This window comes from Monopterus albus, unplaced genomic scaffold (genome assembly GCF_001952655.1).
Source record: "Monopterus albus unplaced genomic scaffold, M_albus_1.0 scaffold303.1, whole genome shotgun sequence".
NCBI classification, from domain to species: Eukaryota; Metazoa; Chordata; class Actinopteri; order Synbranchiformes; family Synbranchidae; genus Monopterus; species Monopterus albus.
Genome location: NW_018128183.1, coordinates 28,300 through 43,297, shown reverse-complemented (window position 1 = coordinate 43,297; position 14,998 = coordinate 28,300). Strand labels below are relative to the sequence as shown.

At 39.4% G+C, this 14,998-nt stretch overlaps 3 protein-coding genes across 4 annotated transcripts; 2 read left to right on the top strand and 1 right to left on the bottom strand.

Annotated features, from left to right (window-relative positions):
* Nucleotides 1-1,556: 1,556 nt before the first annotated feature.
* Nucleotides 1,557-3,808, top strand: LOC109973735 (probable G-protein coupled receptor 132). The gene is made up of 3 exons (XM_020623527.1): nucleotides 1,557-1,614; nucleotides 1,705-2,565; nucleotides 2,938-3,808. Exons 2-3 carry the CDS (start codon nucleotides 1,985-1,987, stop codon nucleotides 3,266-3,268), a joined length of 912 nt encoding a protein of 303 aa, XP_020479183.1. The 5' UTR covers nucleotides 1,557-1,614; nucleotides 1,705-1,984; the 3' UTR covers nucleotides 3,269-3,808.
* Nucleotides 3,809-3,997: 189 nt separating this feature from the next.
* On the bottom strand, nucleotides 3,998-7,105 carry LOC109973734 (prostaglandin D2 receptor 2). 2 transcript variants are annotated; one of them, XM_020623525.1, is made up of 3 exons: nucleotides 7,001-7,105; nucleotides 4,867-6,029; nucleotides 3,998-4,760 (listed from the first exon to the last, which is right to left on the bottom strand). In XM_020623525.1, exon 2 carries the CDS (start codon nucleotides 5,969-5,971, stop codon nucleotides 4,904-4,906), a length of 1,068 nt encoding a protein of 355 aa, XP_020479181.1. In that variant the 5' UTR covers nucleotides 5,972-6,029; nucleotides 7,001-7,105; the 3' UTR covers nucleotides 3,998-4,760; nucleotides 4,867-4,903. The 2 variants fall into 2 exon arrangements, with proteins under 2 accessions (XP_020479181.1, XP_020479180.1); XM_020623524.1 differs by having other exon boundaries at nucleotides 3,998-6,029.
* A 632-nt stretch (nucleotides 7,106-7,737) lies between these two features.
* Nucleotides 7,738-9,927, top strand: LOC109973736 (uncharacterized). The gene is made up of 6 exons (XM_020623528.1): nucleotides 7,738-7,780; nucleotides 7,881-8,204; nucleotides 8,304-8,648; nucleotides 8,874-9,002; nucleotides 9,651-9,694; nucleotides 9,799-9,927. The coding sequence occupies exons 1-6, from the start codon at nucleotides 7,738-7,740 to the stop codon at nucleotides 9,925-9,927; spliced, it is 1,014 nt and encodes a 337-aa protein (XP_020479184.1).
* Nucleotides 9,928-14,998: the final 5,071 nt, after the last annotated feature.

Genomic DNA, 14,998 nt, shown 5'->3' with positions numbered 1-14,998 from the left:
GTGGATGTGGCTGCTTTAATCATGGCCCTCGTTGGAGCCTTTGTCTGGGCTTCAGTCTTAGTCTGCAGGTTTCTCTGCTGTCGGAGCTCCAGGAGAAAGATGAAGGCCGAGTAACCGCTCAGCGTTCTTCTGGGGGATGCACCCACAAATATGTTTGATCAGATATTTGTTAGAGTTTAACAGTTTAGACACATTTCTGTCTCATATTTGAAACTTTTGAAACAATAAACATCTTAATTACAGTAGTGTATAAATTACTGTTTGGTCAAATGTTTATTTTAGATTCAGACAATCTTATAATAGAAATGTTTTGCCTGAAATCTTCAGGGAGTTTTGGAAAAGATTTTCCTCAAACTACATAAAGTACTTTAAAAGATATACTGTAATCTGTTTGAATATCAAACTATCATCCTCAAACCTTAGATATATTCTTCTGTTCACGCTCCCTAGTCATGAAAACAGCTTTTCTAAGCTGGTTTCTATGACTGTAGTTCTGCTTTATATTGCAGGAACTAAGTCGAATTGAATTTTGTTTTTTTTGTGTGTGTGTGTGTTTTTGCATGACAAGACCAATATGTTAGAGAGAAAAAGACAGTAGTTTACTGAATTTCCTCTTTGTGAGAGAAGGTTGCCACAGTGAGTGATTAGGCCCGCTTCCCTTTGAAACCATGCAGTATAAACCCTGCTCAGCAGCCATTGTCTTAACATATCCATTCTTTACCCAAACAATTTCAGTTGTGATTTATTTCCTCAGTGGTGCCTGCAAAAGTTCACCACTAATAAATTTAACACATTCAGTGTCTAAACTGCATTAAATGAATCAGTTTTGAAAGTGAAAATGTTTTATGTTATTTTACTTTACTGCAAAAAGTGCTCTGTTCCACAATGTTATTTATATGCTCTCTATATTTCCTCAGTCAATCAACTCTCTCCTGCCAATCAGATATGTCCACACACATATGCACACAGATTCTTGTTAGGTCACTTACACTAGAAGAACAGTGCACTGACCTTCATTCTCTGGAGACTAAGTCTATAGGCAACCACTACATGCTTAACCCCAGTCCCTCATACACTAACACACAAATACCTTTTACATTTAGTTCCTGAAAACTTACCCTAACATTAACCATGATTTACATGGTGGGGACCTGCATCTGTTGAAGGTGAAAAACAAACCTAAAGCTGCTAAATAAAATTCCTGCATACTTACATATTGCAGCTGAAGCAGTATACTAATGCATTGAACAGCATGTTTAAAGAGAGCATATTACAGAAGGGTTAATCTGTTTTTTGGCACATAGCCAGAAACAGACCATCTAAAGGGCATTGGTTGACAGCGCCCACCCACTTTAATTATCCTGTCTACTACAGGAGAGAGGGAGGCACAAAGAAAGAAAGACTGTATGCTTTTGTTCTGGAGCAGAAAGTCATTCTCCTGCCTCAGGATGTTGCCTTTCAAGCTGAAGAAGTAGGTTTCCTGTGGAGGAAACTATTACAGAATAGACTAGGCTTGGTCAAAACACCATGTACCCAACATTTTTTGAGTTCAGGTCACAAGCTGCAGAGCGAGCAACTCATTTTAGTGGATCATTTTGCTTGCAGCATTGGAAGGTGAGTGAGTAAATTGTGTTACACAATTTAAATCATAATGCAGCTGCTGATTATAAACCATCTGAGAATGCCATGCTGTTTGCTTTGCAGGTGTTTGTTTCCCCTGATTTGCCCTGGATGCCTTGAAAAGTGGACAACCAACAGCACAAAATCTGAGCCTGACCTTTTCCACAAGGGAAAACATTTATGAATATTATGGACAAATCACAAATAGATGAGTCAAAGTGATAACAGCTAAGTATTTTTGTCTTTTCCTTTGTATCAGCTGAATGAATCGGCATTTTTGAACCAGCACATCATCCTGCACGTGTTTGTCCATGTCGGAGTGAGGTGACTTCTAATTTTCTATGGTCAGGTGTCTCACACAGACATGTCCAATGATAGCTGCAACCTCCCCTTGGACACGGACACATTTGGCCTGACCTGCATCTACAGCCTGATCTTCTCTCTGGGTCTCCCTAGCAACCTGTTGTCTCTCTGGGGACTGTACCATTTGGGTCGCTCAGGTGGGGGAAGCTGCCAGCTGGTCTACATCCTCAACCTGCTTCTGTCAGATCTCCTCCAGCTGCTAACCCTGCCACTGTGGATTCTTTACCTGCAGGGTGCACATCGTTGGCCCTATGGCCAACTGGCCTGCGAGCTGGTTGGCTATGTGTTTTATGTAAATGTCTACGCAAGTGTCATGTTCTTGTGCCTGATAGCACTGGACCGCTGCCTGGCCATTGTGTACCCACTGAGCAGCCGCAGGGTGCGGACTGTCAGGGTGGCAGCGATTTCAGGTGTAGCGGTCTGGACCCTCACCTTCCTGTTCTGCTTGAGCGGGCTGCTGCCATCAGTGTTCGACTCTGACAGACTACTTTGTCTGGAGCAGTACCCTGTCAGCCTCAGATACGCCCACTTCAAGATCATCACTGTGGCATTGGGCTTCCTGCTGCCATGTGCTATATTAGGGTGAGTAACTCCAAAATTCCACTCAGGATACTCCTGTTGCATCCAATATGCAATACTGGGTCTGTGGATCTGTTCGTGTAAAGGCTGTGTTGTCAAATGAGTTGCGGAACAGCAAAAGAGAAGCAAACTAGTTGAAATAACATGATAACAACTGTTGGCCAAATGGAACATAAACTAAATCTGCAAACATGAAATGAAAGTACAAAACATCAGGGAAACCCTTGTCATGGTAGGCTCCTTTTTGATGGGTATATTGTAGATTTAACAAGGAAGCCTCAGCTTTTCTCCTTATTGGACATTAGACCATTTTGTAGCCTATATATTCTGATGAAAAGGCTTAGCTATCACTTGTATGTCTGCTTCCTTCCTCAGCTATACCTCAACCCACATCGGGGTGACACTTAAACGATCTTCCTCCCTCTCTGACCATGAGCGACACAAAATTGTAGCCATCCTGGTTGTGATAACCATCAACTTTATTGCAGTATTTGGGCCCTACCACCTTGTAGGTGGATACAGGTTTGTGTCCTTGCTGCTGACAGATGATCCATGTGGACTGGAGTGCTCCATTTTCCTCATTTATCGCCTGTGCTATGGTCTGACCAGCCTCAACACCCTGCTGGATCCTCTCTTCTACATCTTCCTATGCACTGATGCCCGCCTAGAACTGCAAAGGTCCCTGCCCTGTTTAGGAAGGGGGTAAAACACCAGTAAAATGATAATCCCCAGTACCAGAGCTCACCCAGAAACCCAGAGGGAGAGTGAAAGTGGACATAATAATTAACATTGACTACTATTTAGTCAAAGCAACTGTGGCACCCAGTGGAAATACGTGTGTACCGTTGATGTGCAGTATGAGTTTCAGCTCTCAGCAGACTCCCCTCAGAGAGTTCCCACTCGTCATCTCAAGAGTTCTACTAGTACAGTTTTAGTTTCTCACTTGAGATCATCTACAGCAAGTATAATTCAGAAATTGAGAAAAATAGAAATGTTTATGTGTAGCACAGTGATTTCAAACTGCACTGACTTGAACTACTGCTTAAAATAATCTCAATACTGTATAAGTAAATATGTAGTAACACTAAATACATAGAACTTTATTATTTAAAATTTTTTAAAAGCCATTTTTTACAACCACTAGTCACTTGTGGCTTCAGCTAACAGATGTACAACCATCTTCAATACAACCTGGAATTGATTTGGATGTGTTTTTAAAGTGTCTGACCACTGCATGGAAATGAACTACTGTGGAAATTTCACAAACTATTTTTACTGTTATGTTTACAATGATTAAACATTGCGATATATTTAATCACTTGTTTGCTGTCAGTCATGTTCAAAACATTGTTGGTGTGAATTGAGAGCCATCAAGTGTGTGGTGTGAGGATGGTTCTATAAATACATGGGAAGTGACACTGCAACACCAGGGTGCTTTTTGTTTAATGTGTAGAAATGTCACTTTGCAGTATCAAAGTGGCAGACATTACATGCAAGGAGCACAGTAACGGACACTGGCGTATAATACATAATGTAAGACATCTATTTTCTGCTACAATGAAAATATCAAGAATGCACTGTATTTGCTAAATGTGCCACAGCTGCTGATAACATCAAATGAAAAACTTTCAGGCATGTGACTTAAAGCTCAAAATCTCTTTATAAAAGTGACAAAAGCAAACAATATGAGATGTTGTTTGGTTCAGTGAACGCAAAATGCACAATCAATCAATCATCTAAGTCAAAATATGAATTTTTAATTTTTGTCTGTTACAGCAGTTGTTAAACTGCAATATAAACACAACCAAAGGTTAATTCTAACTAAACCCTCAAATGCCCATGGAACTATTGATTTCTGCATCGAACACTTAGTTGAAGAAAGGCTGGACAATTTAAAATATCATAAATTCTAGAAATAAAATCTGATATCAAATAATGGTCCTAATATCTGAAGGCATGGCCAGCACAAGCAAATAAAGATAAATTGCTAATAAGGGCTATATACTGAAATATATAATGTGCAGTTAGACACCATTAATTTCATCAGTGTCCAACTGATTCTACTATGCTGACTCAGTGAAAGTTAATACTGAACATTTTGTGTACCTGTGTTTCAAATTAAAAGTCTACCAGGAACAGAAGAATTTATGTCAAGTGAGCTGCTGGAAGGCTGATGTTGCTTTGGATTGTACATTATCCTCCAAGGACAAGAGGTAAACATGGATCAGGTTTCACATTTGCATTAGCAGTAAACAACATCAACAGCAAATTGAAACCAAAGCAGAAGGCACCCAAGCTTCTTACTAAAAAAATATGATGAGCTCTAGTTGAACCACAAGGCTCAAATCGAATCCCTCTGCTTCAACACAACCTCGGTGGTGCTGATGGAGCGAGCAGTGCTGCGGCGTCGGGCCAGGTATGCCAGATCTTCAGTCAGAACGCTCTCCATCACCGCACCCAGAGAATGTCTGATTTTACTGCACAGGTCAGGGCAGCTGAACACATACAGAATGGGGTTCAGAACACTGTTGAGGAAGCCAATGGTCGCTGCGACTGGGAGAGCCTTGCTTGCAAATGTCTGTACAGTACCAAGGGAAGCCATCACTTCCATGACAATAAAAAAGTGGTACGGAGCCCAGCAGAGTATGAAGCTCACCACCACGGCTATTACGAGCCGAACAAAACGGAGAGGCCGTCTACAGCCTCTGCGTGCCAAGTTAGCATTCACGGCAACATAGCTGAGGATGATGATTAGTAGCGGGATCAGGAAGGCTAGGAATAGCTTCATAAAGGCCAAGGCCACCTTGCGATGCCTACATAAGGCTTTCAGGGTTTCAGCATTTTGCTCACCAGACAGGAGTCGAGCATAATTGTAGTAACAGAGAACCTTGCCATTGGGTTGGGTTAAGGTGTCACGGAAAATGTAGAAGGGGATAGTGCAGACCACAGCCAAGGCCCATATCACGCCACATACCTTGCTCACTATTTGGATGCTCCTGTGGTTCTGGGCCCAGATGGGTCTCAGCACCACCAGGCAGCGGTCCATGGAAATGGCTGCCAGCAGGAAGCCACTGACAAACATGTTGAGAAAGAAGATGGATGAATGGATGCGGCAAAAGGTCGTACCCAATGTCCAGGTGTTGCCACGTGCCATGTACAGAGTGAAGAAGGGCAGAGAAGAAGTGGCCAGCAGGTCAGAGGCCGCAAGGTTCAGGATCCAGATGCTGATGACAGAGTGGCGCACACGGAAACCCACTACTCCGAGGATGAGGAGGTTTTCAATGATACCAATGGAAGAAAACAAACCATGGAGGGAAATGGTAAAATAATTCAAAGAACTCATCCCAGCTGTTTGGTTTGATGGGTTACTGGGGATATTTGCCGTCTGGTTGAAAGGACAGAACGCCATCTCAGAGAGCAAACCTTTTGATCCTGTCACTTAGGCTTTAGCTTCACACTGCTGAGATCTACAACAGAGAATAGAAGATGTGAAACTAAACTAATCAACTTACAAATTACGTAATAAAATTTGTAGGCACATGGTGTTTTGGCTCTAGGAGCTTGTACATGCTTTATCCTTCAGTATATGTACTGTACCTATCAAGATATGTAGCTCAGTAACAATTCATAAAGTTTCATTTCATCACAGAAGTATTGATAATCTAGTTTATGACTTGACAAATACAGGTTCTAAGATCCATAATAAACCATCTTGCTTCTAGCTAAAACAGAACAAATAATAAAGCAGAAGTGACAAGAACATGGGTGTGGTGTTTTTCAGCTGTATCTGTGCGTGCTTGTTTAATCTGTTGTACTACCTTTAAAATTAATGTGCTAAAAGTTTATAAGTTGTAAGTAGGTGTTATAAGAGTGTAACTACACTACCACCAGGCAAGTAAACTCAATATCGTACCAAAGCAAATAATCAGTGAAACATCATCACCGAAATGATTTCACCAGTGTTCACTGAGTGTTTGAAATGCAGAGGACAGATATTTACATGTTAGGAACAGACCTGGTTTAGTTCTCTATTATATTTATTTATCTATTATCTTTAGGAAGTGAACATAATGCATTAACTCAGGCTTATCCTGTTAGTGGCAGATTTAAATGCTTAAATTAGAACAATGTAACATTTAAATGCACTAATGTAAATACTGGGAGTGAAAACTGGGGGACGGGAGTTTAGTTACAAATCTAAAATAAGTATAACATTAAAAACATACTTGTCACTTGTTTTCTCTGTATAAGGAACCTGTTAGTATGGTTTCTAGTCTATTGGTGATGCAAGCTGAGACACAAATATAGCTAATCTAACTTTTACAAGTCCGGTGTCTTGCTAAAAGAACTATGTATTCAGGACAGAAGAATAGCCCTTCGCTCAAACCCCTTTGTGCAAACATGCAGAACATCTCTTTGCAGCAAATAAATATCTTACCTGCTTGTCTGTCTTTTGTAGGTCTGATCAGGCCTCTGTTATGTGATGGTGCTGTATGAGCACCTAACACTAGCCTCATGGGTGTAATAGGAAAGTAATAGGAAGTCACAAAACCCAAAAAGGAACACAGCTTCTTAGTGTTAAACCAGCCTAATCTGACAAGACGTCTAAGTGTCAGGTCTTCACATGAAGTCTGTTTAGGTCTAGTGGCTGTCAGAGCATAAACTATTTGTGAATAAATTTGTCTAGTGTTCATTTGATTTGTTTTTAAAGGTTTTATTACAGTTCTTGTTTTGCACACGTGTTTTTTTTTTGTTGCTGTTTGGCATCAGAATGGGGGTGGGGGGGGTGGTTGCAGACCTTTTACAAAACCACTACAAAAATCACACTCACCACAGCAGTATGTACATGACCTGATACCAATAAGAACAGACGACTGACCTGATTACGATAAAACAACAGGAAAACATGTAAGGTCAATGGAAAATTATAACATCTTTTATAATATCAGGCTCTTGTTGTTCAGGCTCCATCCTAATGCAAAATCAGGTAACTATGCCAATTGGTATCTAACTATGAAAGGTCTTATAACTCACTTCCTTTCGTACCAGTACCGACAGCCACACTTTTGCACTGCCTGGGTCACAAAGAGTACAGCCTGTTTTCTGCTGAACGTGCAGTTTTTTTGACCTCTTTACTGCTACCATCACACTGGAAAAGTCACCAGAGAGTGAAGGATGCACAAGTTTTACCTGCTCTTGTTTCCTGTCTTAAGAGTCTGTAAGTCACTGATTATGCTTTTCTTTTTTGCATGTTTAAAAAAAATAATTATTCAAAATCTTATAGTGTCACTGGTGATTAAATTATCTTTATCTTTCAGATGGTGCTCTGCTCTATGCTAACCTTAGAAGCAATGTGACTTTACCTTGTTTCTATGCCTCCAGTACCAAATATTTGTTTTGGTACAAGCAGGCTGCAGGGGAACAGCCTCAGAAAGTATCCTCTTTCTACAAACATTTAGATGATTCCAACAACTTCCACAGCCAGTTTCGAGAGGATAAACGGTTTTCAGTCCACATTGGAGCAGGTTTCTATCACCTGATCATTTCTGATGTCCAGGACCTAGATTCAGCCATGTACTACTGTGGACAAAGTAGTATTACAGGCATAGAATTTGTCAATGGAACATTTTTGGTTATAAAAGGTCATTAGTGTAATGTTTTATACTTTGGAAACATTACAATTTTTCTTCTCTGTTTCCACATAATGGCAATGTTTAACATCTTATTTCTGGACTTTCCAGAGTCTGATTGCAGGTCTTTCCTCCAGCAGCCAGTGTCCAGCTCTGTGCAGCCAGGCGGCTCTGTCACTCTGAACTGTACAGTGCACACTGGAACCAGTGACATTGAACACAGTGTCTACTGGTTCAGACAGGATTTGGAAAACTCCCACCTAGGAATCATGTACGTGCACGTGCACAGCAGCAGTCAGTGTGTGAAGAGCGCCAGCAATGGGTCTCCTGAAAAGAGCTGTGTGTACAGTTTACCAAAGAGGAATGTGAAGCTGTCCGATGCTGGAGTGTACCACTGTGCTGTGGCTTCATGTGGACAAATATTGTTTGGCAAAGGAACAAGACTCGATGTTGAGGGTGAGCAACATATGTTTTTAAAACTCCTTTCAGTTGTGTCTGGTGATTTATGTAGTGTGTGTACGGCTAATATCAAACTTATGTCCATGAAACATCTACACTTTTTAAAGAGAACAAATGTCTGTATCCTTGGCAAGGTTGTCTCATACAAAATTCAAGGCACTATATCTTTCTCTTTCTTCACTAGTCTGCACTAGTTTTTACTTAATTTTTTTGTTATCACAGGAGAACAGTCTGACACTTTCAGCTCCTTGAATTATGTGGTTGCAGCTCTGCATGTGTCTGTTATCTCGAACATCATCCTAATCTGCATCCTCTGCAAAAGGTCCAGGAGAACATATCTTCACTGTGGAGGTACAATTAACTAAGATTAATGATAAGCACATGAAGGACAGTAGTGTTAAATTGTTAAATTATGCAGATGATATGACTATTGTTGGGCTTTTTCATATTACCAGTAACTGTGATTACTGGCCCAGGTTCATAAAGTGGAAGAACAGTGTAATACCCACACTTTGTTAATCAATGTGGCTAAAACTAAGGAGCTTATTTTAAAGTACACAGGCTCTGATAAACATTCTACTACTGTCAAATTAGGCTGTGGAAATTATTGCTATTTTTAAGTATTTGGGAATATACAGTATATTGATAATAAACTGACGACTCCCGACTTTACAAAAAAGCCAGAGATTATATCTTATTATGTTTGGAGTAAGTCAGAAGGTCGTGGAAAGATTTTTTTCAGTTCATCGAGATTATATTCATATCACAGTCTGGTGTGGTAATTTGATGGTGACCACTAAAGTTAAAGTGGAAAAAATCGTTAAAACTGGTGGAAAAATTGTATAGTAGATTGACCGCAAACCTCGCTGGACTTGTTATATGAAACAGCCATGTGTAGGAAAGCTCGGCCTACTGTAAAGCCAGTTTTGACCTTATTTCTGAGATCTCAACCAACAAATGACTAGAAAACAATGACCATAAAATCTGATTTTTTTAAAGGGTTGAATCCTCAGCCAAATGCTCCAGACCCTACTGATGGTCAGGTAGGTTAAAATAAATAAATAAATAAATAAAAATTCTCCCAATTTGAGTTACATTTCTTTGTATAAAGATACATCCCATAATTTTGCTTTCTTGTCTCCTATAGAATGAGGGAACAGATTCTCTGCAGTACGTTGCTCTGGAATTTAAAAAGAGGCAAAGCACGAGCAGGAGACCAAGGAGCACAAAGGAGGAGATGGTTTACTCTGGAGTTAGACTGTCAGACCTGGAGTGATTGTTGCTGTTTAGTCTAATCACATCTACATCTGTTGCTGTCTTTCTAACTCCACCGATGCATCATCAAATTGTTTTTAATGCGTGTGATCATCTTTAATCCTGTATATTCTTAGCTGCAATCATACTCTTACAATAAAAATAGCACAAAAAAAATCTGAAAAATAAACCTTTTTTTATTTAGTGTGGTTATTTAGTATGTTATTACTATGCAAGATTCTCTGCATTGTTTTTAATATTTTTTATCCTTTATGATTATTTCATATCTAAAAAGACATATTTATTCCTGTTTTTGATGACTGTACATACATGTCCATCCATCCATCCATTATCTATCTTATTCCTCAACAGGGTCGCAGGCGGGGCTGACTTGATGTGATTTTAGCCTCTTCTACATCTCTGACTGTAGTTATCACACTTTCACAATGTCAGGGGACTTACAAGAGAAATGGTCAACATTCAAATAGCAGAGGCTCAAATATCACAGCTTTTAATCCATCGTATGAGTTAAGCACCAAAAACACTACACTTTTTCCACACTTCCTCTAATGCAACACTAATGTCATCATCAGGGTTAATTTTGAGTAGTTCTCCAGCTCAGTGATGGGCCCCTTTAACTTCTGTGTAACACCTTGATTGTTTCTATTCAGAGTGCACTTCTGCTCTTGGTCAACAGGGGGCAGTAGATCACTTGTAGTAGACATCCCAAGTGCTGAATAATGATGCTCTAACACACTTTACTTTAGTGATCACACATCACTCACATGTGGCTCTGACCGCCAGGTAGCTAAGAGTGGAAAGATGATGTATTTAAAGCGGAAACACCACAGACACAGGGTGAAGTGTATTTAAAGATTTCAAAGAAAGTCACTGGGAGGTGTATCCAGTTTGCTCACAACACACCACAGACAGACTGTTATAGTCGACCGACATAAAAAGCCTCCCTCTACCCTTTGTTCAAGCCCCCAAATCTTCATCAGTACCATGACAGCGACAGTTCCCGTCACTGCGCAAACAGTTCACAGCTGCTGTATTTCAGCAGAAGACTTTGGTCCAGGTGACTCAGTGAGGTGATTTAAATCAAAACTTTTGTTGTCATCTTAATCAAATCAGACCAAATTGAACTTTTTAATGTCAGAAATTATTTTTTGTGTGCCACCCAGCCCCATCTCAGAAAACACAAAAATCAAGTTTTTGAGTTATGTAGTAAAGGCTGGATGTTTTGCTCAACTTTGAAGCTGCTTCTCACATAAAGACAGTGATGTGTTTTTCGAGTAATGCAGTGAACTGACTAATAAGAAAAGAGAAAAACACTTCTCGCTTCTGAGTTCCTGTTCTGGTCAAGTCCTCTCACAATGACTTCAGACAGGTGGTTTTAGCCCCCGGCCCTCCCCACAGGATGTTTATGTGGTTGTATTTGTGATGCTGGTTGTTTGTTCCAGTCACTTCACTAACGCCTCTGTTCTTTCCCTTGTCCTATGTATGTTTTTATTATTTATTTATTTATTAACAGGATGAATACTAAAATGCAAAGTCACACTTTTAACTTCATATAATAAAGTAATGATAAACAGGTATTCATATCGCTCACTTAGCTGAGCTGAAGCTGTCACAGCAGATATAGAGAAGAGAGGAGGAGGAGCTTTATGACAAGGCTGTTGTTACACAGGGGCCTGGCTTTACTTTGTCTTCTTTGTAACCACGTTTTTTTAATTCTAGCTACATGTTCCCGTCATGTTTCTATTTTATGGATAATGCAAATAAAACATAAGACACAAAAGGCATTTTGTGTCTAACAATGCAGAAGTGCTGAGGAAATATGTCCACCACCTAATGACCTGAATTTTTTTCTGAATGCCAAAGAATGTTTTTGTTGCTTGACAGTATTTATGACCTATTTTTCATAGTTAGTCAACATAAGACAAACTGACTACAGGAAACAAATGGTAAGGTTTCATGTAAAAAATATCCTTTCCATGTTTTAGTATAAAACCACGATCAGAGTATTCAATTATATACAGTATATGTAATTGTGAAGGAGAGATTAGATTAAAAAGCAGATATCTCTCTCTGGTTCCACAGACTCTTATTCTGAAGTCTGAGTTATTGCTCATCTACTTTATATTTCACTTGTATTTTGTAGCATTCATGTGAATGGCAAAATAAGAATTTCATTGTACAGGGAAACACGTTTTCTAACTGTACATATGACAAATAAATACTTTGACCTTTGACCCATTTAAATGCCCCATTTAAAGCTCAAATAACATGTGTAAGACTAAAAAGGGAGAGTGTATAACAGGTAACAGAAGACAGAATGTGAGGATAGACATTCAAAACAACAACAACAACAAACTTTTTATGAAGTAATTTCAACAGCATATGGAAATGTTCTTTAGCTGTCAAGGTTGCACCCCTGCAGCAGCTCTGTGTGGCCACACTTCCATCTTGTTGTATGTCTCCACAATTAATAAGTAATGTTTGCTACTGCATTTGGTCTGACTCACAATCTCTAAAACAGTTATGAGAGGATCTGTTTTTCATTTTAGCCTTGACTAGTTTGAGAACATTAAGCTGCCTTTTTGTCACAGCACAACTCAGGAAGTATTGGTTGAAGTGAGAAGAGTGTTGGGCAGTAAAGCCTAGACTCTACTGCATCAACAACTGTAAAGCTTTGACCACATTGTTTTTAAAGTATAAACATACAGACCACAAAGATCAAAAGATATATTTAAGGCATACACAGTAGCCTGGTTCTGCTGCAAGAGCTGAAAGCTGCAAGAGCAATGCTGAGGGAAAAATATGAAATGATGCACCTGACAACAACTACACCATTTTATCTAACTGCAACACAACAATAAACACACATGTGAAAAGCAACAGTGAAACCTTTTAAGCACGTGTTGCAGACGAGCACCATGGAAATCTTCAGCCAACTCTAGCCAGTTACTGTTTAAGTCATGTAATCTTTGTAATGGATTTACTAGAATGCACCACAATAAATAACTTGTGCTTCAACCTTCATTATTATACTAAAATAGTGTGACAAAAAAAAAAAAATTACTGAATCATGTTTCATATGATTTTCTGAGAATTGCAAGTTGGGTGGTGGGGTCTGAAGTAAGCACTTTAAAATAACAAAGAAACACTGAAACACTCAGTTTCAATGTTTTTTATGACTTAATTTCATGTTATACAGCAGGCAATGTTCTGTGACTAGCAAAATACAAATTAGCAATAAAAAAGTACACACTGGTTAACAAACCTATTATATACCATAATGTACTGTAACTGTACATAACCAGTGCCACGTGCACAAAGGGAACAAAATGTCTTGCATCACTGATCGTAGCCTATAGTTTGTAGTGCTCCAGTCGACAGCACAGAGACAGCAGAGTAGCTGCTGTATCTCCCAGCTGTGCTGGCTCTCTGTCAGTCAATCAACACACACCCAGAGACTTAAAGTGAAAGTACATAACTGCATGTACAAGAAGTACATTCTTTCTCATATAATAAGAACAAAAATAAATGAATGTGAGGGCAATAAGAATTGCATACCACACACCATAACTCCTACTACAATCTATTTCTAATGGCTTGAGTGCGACCATGATGTCAGAGATGGCAACTACTTTATGTAACTACAAATATTTATTTCTGCATGAACTATTTTGTTGAAGTAGCACTTTTGTATGGGTTTTACTGCTTGGGGCCACATTTCATTAACATTAGGTGGGTGTCTGCTACAAATGGAACTAACATTACAGTTGGTTTCCTGTAGCAGAGACATACTGTAGCTAACACTAAAGCCCCTTTTCCACTGCCTGGTACTGACTCAACTCGACTTTGACTTTGCTTTGTATTGGTATCTCCTCAGCTTGCTTGGAACGTCGATGAGGGTGATACTAAAAATAACCAGGTACTATCCCCACAGTGGATGAAATAAACAAATAAAGCAAGTAGAGTTGACTTGAGTTAAGCTGACACCAGGGGTGGAAAAGGGGCATAAGTTATGCAAACTACTTCTTATTCTAGTATAACTGAATTTATTTTTATTATAATATTACAACTGCACCTATTGCCAGCCACAGCATTAGCTTGCTAACTTGTAACTTAGCTGGCTATCAACGGAGCAAAGCTACTGTATGTTCTACCAGCCCTCTGGCTGTTCCATAGTGTGTGAAGATGATTTGGAACATAAATTTATAACTACACATATGCTGCCCATTCACATGGGTTGAGTTGGCACCCTTACCTGCTGCTACACGCACAGTCACTGGAGCTTTAGTGAGTAATGCTAACTGTTGGCACTTTACATTTTAGCACACAACTGCAGATGTTTTCAGTCACAGTAAGCAGATCTGCTATATGTACAACAAGGGATGTCACAGTAGTAAATACTGTAAGCGCATCCTTTTCAACTCACTTGAAAATGTCTCCTTTCTAATAGAGCTTCTCTCTTCAGATATGAGCAGCATGAAATGCACAAGGGTTCTGCAATTACCACTTATAGCAGGAGAGGCCACTGTTGCCACTGTTTCACTGTTTCATTTTAAGAAAATGGGGTTGAGGTACAGTTTTTATCCCATGAATAGTCAACAGGGAAATCCTCACTGTGGGCTTTGACATGTTGTCTGTCTTCTCTTTCTTTCCCTCATTCTCAGCCTTGCTTCTCCTTCTGTCTACACACAATAAACATCCACCATAAAGTCTCATAAATAAATGAAGCAAAATAACATTAAAAGGCAGTAATGCAGCACTGAGTTATGTGATTTGCTATTTAAAAAGCACCAAAAGAAGAACACAACCAAAAACTCTATACAGCATTGTCAGTGTTTATATGTGCTTTCCTCTGATTGACAGACCTGCTGGTGTGTGTTGTCCCATTAAGGAGAACAAATCAAACATATGATCTGAGCGGCTTCACTGGAATCATCCAGGTCACAATCTGTAGCTGTAAATTATCAACACTATATCTTGTAAGTTTTTAAAATGGGTTTAATCACATTCTTTTCTCTTTCTGTTTCTCACATTCCTTTTCAACCAACAAACTTTCTCACACAGGTAATCCT

Bases quoted from the DNA above. Each gene is read 5' to 3' on its own strand.
- LOC109973735 (XM_020623527.1), top strand. From the start codon at position 1,985: ATGTCCAATGATAGCTGCAACCTCCCCTTGGACACGGACACATTTGGC. The intron at 2,566-2,937 runs GTGAGTAACTCC...TTCCTTCCTCAG, and splicing joins CTGCCATGTGCTATATTAGG to CTATACCTCAACCCACATCG.
- LOC109973734 (XM_020623524.1), bottom strand. From the start codon at position 5,971: ATGGCGTTCTGTCCTTTCAACCAGACGGCAAATATCCCCAGTAACCCA.
- LOC109973736 (XM_020623528.1), top strand. From the start codon at position 7,738: ATGCACAAGTTTTACCTGCTCTTGTTTCCTGTCTTAAGAGTCT. The intron at 9,003-9,650 runs GTACAATTAACT...ATTTTTTTAAAG, and splicing joins AACATATCTTCACTGTGGAG to GGTTGAATCCTCAGCCAAAT. The intron at 9,695-9,798 runs GTAGGTTAAAAT...TGTCTCCTATAG, and splicing joins CAGACCCTACTGATGGTCAG to AATGAGGGAACAGATTCTCT.